Source organism: Mustela nivalis (assembly GCF_964662115.1).
Source record: "Mustela nivalis genome assembly, chromosome: 4".
NCBI classification, from domain to species: domain Eukaryota; kingdom Metazoa; phylum Chordata; class Mammalia; order Carnivora; family Mustelidae; genus Mustela; species Mustela nivalis.
This window is the reverse complement of record NC_139023.1, coordinates 24,291,132-24,297,131: the sequence shown is the minus strand read 5'-3', so window position 1 is coordinate 24,297,131 and position 6,000 is coordinate 24,291,132. Positions and strand designations below refer to the sequence as shown.

The 6,000-nt window shown below is 54.4% G+C and overlaps 1 protein-coding gene across 4 annotated transcripts in view; it reads left to right on the top strand.

Moving 5' to 3' along the window:
* The first annotated feature begins 897 nt into the window (after nt 1–897).
* The window catches only part of KIT (KIT proto-oncogene, receptor tyrosine kinase), an 85,043-nt gene continuing 79,940 nt past the window's right edge, over nt 898–6,000 (top strand). For 3 of the 4 annotated variants that reach the window (XM_082728651.1, XM_082728652.1, XM_082728650.1), the window contains exon 1: nt 934–1,097. In XM_082728651.1, the coding sequence (XP_082584777.1) occupies nt 1,031–1,097 (67 nt within the window). In that variant the 5' untranslated portion in view covers nt 934–1,030. Of the gene's footprint in view, nt 1,098–6,000 lie in introns of all 4 variants that reach the window. The other variant, XM_082728653.1, reaches the window with a different exon arrangement.

The window sequence follows — 6,000 nt, the reverse complement described above, 5'->3', positions numbered from 1 at the left end:
ACCCGGTTTAAGATGATTGTTTTATTATTATTTTGCTCCTGGTACAGGCGGAGGCAGCTAAGAGGACCTTCGGGACCCTTGTGCCAGTTACAATCCTCTGGTACCGAGGCAGAGAAATTACAGTGCAGGGGGTGGGGTGGGGTTGGAGGGGGAGGCTCGCAAAGAGCTTAGCACAGAGACCCTGGCAGAAATGGGTTTAAAAACTCTGGATCCCAGAGCAAACTTCGCAAGTCAAGCTGGGTTCCCAGGAAAGTCTCGGCAGGGGCTCCTTTGGCGGAGGCCACGCCAACCAATAGAAACCAATTGTGTTCTTACGGTTAAGAGCAGGTGGAGAAACCGAGCGTAAAGAATTACCTACACCCCGGCTCAGCATTTCACCACGGTGTCAGGCGCCTAGCTTGGCCCTCCTTGCTTAACATAAATAGAAAAGAACGTGGGGGCCCAACTCCCAATCCCCTGCGCCCCAACTCCTGTCAGTTCCAGCACCACCTCCGCCACCAGCGGTGTCTCTTCTCTTCCCTCGGGAGCGTGCTGGAGGGCCGGGCGGCTGACCTTTATTGTCTGGGGAGCACCTGCCAGGTGGCGGGCCCGTGCCCTAATGTGCGCTGGGTGCCGGGCTTCACAAAGCGCGCGGGCTGCACCCCCCCTCGTCTGGGAACCGCCTCGGGCCCCCGACCACATCACAGGGGAGGCGGAGAGGTAGAGAGATGAAGGGGCTCGGGGGTCAGGAGCAGGCGGCGAGGGCCAGCACGCCCTCCTCCTCCCCGCCGGCTCAGCCCCCGGGGATTAGCACGTCGAAGGAGCAGAGGCCAGACGCCGCCGCGAGGGAGCGAGACCCGGGAGCGAGAGAGGGAGGGGAGGCGAGGAGGGGCGCGGAGAAGGGGCGTGGTCAGAGCGCAGGGGGAGGGCGTGGGAGGAGGGGCCGCTGCTCGGCGCTCGCGGCTCTGGGGGCTTGGCTTTGCCGCGCTCGGTGCACTTGGGCGAGAGCAGGAACGTGGAACGGAGCTCTGATCCCAGCGCAGCCACCGCGATGAGAGGCGCCCGCGGCGCCTGGGATTTTCTCGGCGTCCTGCTCCTCCTGTTCCGCGTCCAGACAGGTGGGGAGCGCCGCGGGTCCCCGGGGCCGCGCCCCCCGCCCCGTTGTAGCCCGTGCCCCCGAGGGCTCGAACCCGCTGGGGTGGGGGGGGGGTTCGTAGGCTGAGGTGACGGCCCCTCAGTGCCCGTGCTTTTCAGGCTCCGGGAAGGTTCGCGGCGTTCCCGGGACTCTCCTGCGTCCTGCCTCGCTCACCTGCGCGGGGAGCCCCTACCGCGGTGGCGAGAGCGCTGAGCCGGGGGTCTTGAGGGAAGGAGGGCAGCGAGGGGGCTCAGCAGCGGGCGAGGTGCGGTCGCCGGCTGCAGGCTGCGTGCGAGTTCGGGGCTGCTTTTGTGTAGAGGGTACGGGGGGGCCGAGGCGGGCGGGTCCTGGGTCCGCACCCAGCGCGTTATCTCCGCGGTGCGAGGCGCGGCCGCCGCTTCCTTTTGTTAAAAGTTGCGCGTGTGTGACCAGCGCACTGGACGAGCCGCCCGCAGGTTCCTAGCCGCGCCGAGGGCAAAGTTGGAGAGCCTTTCCGTCGCTCTGCGGCTGCCGCTTTCCAAACCGCGGGCGCTCTTTGTGGCCCAGAGCTGGGGACCGACCCTCTGCCGCCTCTCCTCGCGGCGTCCCCGGGTCCCCCGGTTAGGCATTTTGCCCGGGGAGCGCGCGGCGTGCGGCTCTGGGGCCGGACCCCGCGAACCTAGAGGTGGAGGCTACGGAGACAACTTGGGCAGGGCGTGTGGAAAGCAGCCGCTAGGTTGCAGACTTTTTGCCGTTGTAAATCCCACGCCAGAGGCTCGCCCCTTTCCGCCGGGGTGCCGTTTCTTTCCTGCCACGCGCCTCCGAGCGGCTGGTGGCTGCGTTTGCCGCCTGCTCCCGGGGGAGGCAGGGACCGTGCGCCCGGACGCTCAGGTCCTCCACCCGGCCGCCTCCCGCGCCCCGCCGGGATGCCCGGACTGGCTGGCGGGGCTCTGCAAGCCGCTCGAATCGGTGTCTGCGACCTGTAATTTCGGGTCCCCGTTTTTCTTTGGGAATTTTGAGATTTGCAACACCCTTCCCCACGTGATAGCCACACTACTTAAGGCCCGCCTGGGGCGGGGGGTGGGAGATGGAGTGGAACTTTTCTGTGAATCTTCCTTGGATCTTGAAGCTGTCGTGAAAATCCGGTTCTGTCTGCGCGGGAACTTGGGTCTGAAGGTGGGGGAGGAGGAGGATTTGCGGGCTCCTGGAAGCTCTCGGTCAGATTCCTGCCTCTTCCTTTTTTTTAAAATTTTTCCCTGGGTGTCGCTGGTGCGCGAGCGAGGACTGGTCGCCCGGCTAAGCCTAGAAACCCTGCTCTCTCCCAGGTCATTTTTTGAAAAACCTTTAAGGCTATCCCGGTGATGCAAAAACAGAAAGTGGGTGTGAACTGGGATTTGAGGGCTAAACAAGGAAGCATCGCTGTGAACGGTCGTGGTACTCCATTGACCACTGGTCCCATTTCCCATAAAGTCTCAAGGTGCAGCCTCCCTACTCCCGGGGCTGGAAAAGGCATTGTGAGGGCTTTCCTGTGGAGGAAGGGAGGCCTGGCACCTGGATCTGGACCTTGAGAGGTGGTGGTGGCAGTGGGGAGGGAGGAGGGATGGTCCTGAGTGAGTGCCCGGATTCCGTGGCGGATTTGACCGTTCAAGCTTCAGATGACATATTTCGTCCTTCCCTCTTTGTGCCTTGAAATGAAGGCACAAATACCTTGGCATTTTTCATTTCACTTAAGGTATGTGTACGGACCCAAATAGGGCGCTGGCACGACAGACCACAAAGAATAGTTACCTTTCAAAAAATTAAATGAATCCGTTGCTTGGGTAATTATTCTTGCTCCATCCAGTAGATTTCGGGCAGAGGGAATTTTAAGGTCTGGCTCCTGGGGGGCAGTGTGGTATAGTGACAGAGCCTTGAGCTTCCCTTCTGGTTCTCCTTTTCCAGCATTTATTAGCCGTGTGCCCTTGGCAGGTCATTTAAATTCTGGAGATCCCACTTTCCTCAAGAGGATGGTGAACCATCTTTTGGGCCCCAAATTCTCCTCTGGACAGTGTTCTGAGTGTAGATTGCAATTTTCTGAATTCTTTTCCTGATTCCTTTCGATCTCCTTGAAATTCCTCTGCCTCTCCTGGTCACAGGGTCCACTCGTGGTATGCTGGTGGTCAGCCTCTGGCTAAAGCAGGAAATTGTGGTTTATTCTGCTCCCTCCAGGATCTAAGCACGTTTGCCCAGTTTCCCTTTGAATTCGCTCAAGGAGGTGCCAATTCTGTAGGACTCTCCATCACCATCCCCTCAGCATTTATGACTCCTGTGCCCAGTGAGGTGAACCTGAAGGAAATAGTGAATCATACTTTTCCCCCTTGTTCCTGCAGGTGTGAGGTCGAAGTCATACCCAGCAGCTGGCCCTGGGACATTTTGGATCTTACCTTGTTGGGAATAATACCATGGTCTCGTAAAGTCCAGAAAAGTCATTTAGCCCCATGCTGGTCTTCCCACTCATCCACAGATTTTTTTTCCTTAGGACTTGATAAATTATGTATGCTGTGTTATTGCAACACATTTTCTGATGCGCCTTAAATTTCGCTTTGTGTGTTGTACATAGTTGTTCTTTATTCGGAACTGGGCCAGGTCCATGCTGGGTGGTTGTGGGGGGTGGTGCTTTATACTTGGTATTTCTCATCCTTCCAACAAACCCTGGCAGGGTGGGGGTAGTACTCTTGCCATCCCTACCATTTCATAGCTGGAGAAACTAGCTGAGGATTAGTCAGTTACCAAATTAATCCTTGGTGAAGCCTGACATTAGCCCCACATATATGCCCAACTGTGTATCCATTCACATGCCTTAACAGAGTCAGGTGTGTGATTCATTGGAAACTATACAATGAACACATATTTATATGTCAGGGTATTGTTGGAGGTTCTGGGACTACAGGATGGTCAAGGTCATTACCTTCCAAATTTTGGTTTAAAAAAAAAACAAAACAATCTCCAGAATTGCCTGTCTTAGGATGTCTGAGGTAGTGTTCTCAGTTTGAAGAGAAGTATTCATTAGGAAGGGGAGTCATTAAATTCTTCTTCCCTGGGGAGTGTGTAGGCAATGGACCGTGGGCAGAAGGCTGTAGGTTTTAGCTGTCCCATTCCAAAGGCCCTCAGAAATGAGGATAAGCTGTCTCTAAGGTGATGGTGGAAATCAGTTGATCTTTTTTTCCCCATCCCCCACTCCAGAAAATTAAAAAAAAAAATGCTCTCAGCATTATTACATACTTGTGGCATACTTGTGTAAGAGCAGACCCCCAAGGAATGAGTTAATACTGCTGGTCATTTAGGGACAGATGTTGTGGTGATGAATTTTGCTGCTGTTGTTGACGGCAGCTAGAAGTTACCCTTAGGATTTTGACTCATTTCCTCAAGTCTTTCCCCCCCAGCTGATTAAAGAAGGACACCAGGAAATGAGCCGAGGTCTCCAAGCGGAATTCTTGAAGCTGGCCTTACGGGACGGGAACCCCTTAAAGGCAGTGGTCAAGGCCACAGCCGCCTTTGCTCCAGAATGCATTTAGTTGACCAGTCAGTGGACAGGCTGGGACAGGGAAGGGCTGTATTTTGCCGCATTCGTGTGTGGTTGACTTTCAGAATAAGGGATTGAAAGACATGGGAAAGGATCTTAAATGTGCAATATTTTATAGGTGGCTTCTGTAACTTGAATGGGTAGTGCATGAGTTCGAAACCGGAGGGAAGAGTGCCTCCCCGGGAGTAAGCGGAGGTACAAGTGTGAGTCTAGGGCCAATCTTTGTTGAAAGGGAGGGTCTTGGAGGAAGTCTGGCCTAGTCCCTCTGATTTTGGACCTTTGACGCCAGAGACCGCTCATCCTTTGACTTCAGACTCTAAAGTAGAGAAGGGTTACTGGCTGATAGCCCATCTACGCATTTGTTGGCCTCCCTCACCCCCCAGCTCCCAGCCTCATGCTTTTTAAGAAAACATCCAGGCCGTACTTAAAAATCTGGAGAATTATGTCAAGATCTCGATTTGTCTGTTCTCTTGAAGAACTGAGAACTCTGTCCCTTTCAATGGACCTGTGGTGTTTAGGAGGCCCTAAGAAATCACGTTCTCTAGCTGACCCTTAAACGTGTAGACATTTAGCCTTAGGCCCTGGTGATTGTAGATGGGACTACACAGGTACCTGGTGGACAGAGCACAGGCCCAAGGAGGGAGACAGCCTTGTGTCAGTCTGCTGACTTTGTGGCTGAACCCGCTGGGGCCTTGGAGCAAGTCGCTTGCCCTGCTGAGTTTACTTTTTCCGTCTTAGTTTCAGCTGTGTGACTTTGGCAAATTCCTTAACCATTCTGTGCCATCCTGTGCCAGTAAATGTGTTTCTACCTGGAGAGTTTTTAGAATGGTGCTGCCTGGCACGCTTTCTAGTACAAGCTCCGTACAAGTCAGTCATGATTATTATCTGTAAAATAGGGATTCTTGTTATGCTTAGCATGGAAATCATGCCCACTCTAATATGGTCGGTTGTCCTGCAAATCAGAAAGAGATTTTTTTTTTTTTTAAAAGATTTTTATTTATTTATTTGACAGACAGAGATCACAAGTAGGCAGAGAGGCAGGCAGAGAGAGAGAGAGGAGGAAGCAGGCTCCTGGCTGAACAGAGAGCCCGATGCGGGGCAGGACCTGGAATCATGACCTGAGCCGAAGGCAGAGGCTTTAACCCACTGAGCCACCCAGGCGCCCCCAGAAAGAGATTTTTGTACAGATGACCTGGCCCAGGGTCTGGGATGGGTACCTGATGAGCGAGTGAGCTCTGTGAGTATGTAGAATGTGACTTTTGCTTTGCCACCACCTTTGCGTGCAGGTATCAGTAAGGGCTAACATGATGGCTTTTAACGTGAACTAAACTTTCATTTTTGTTGT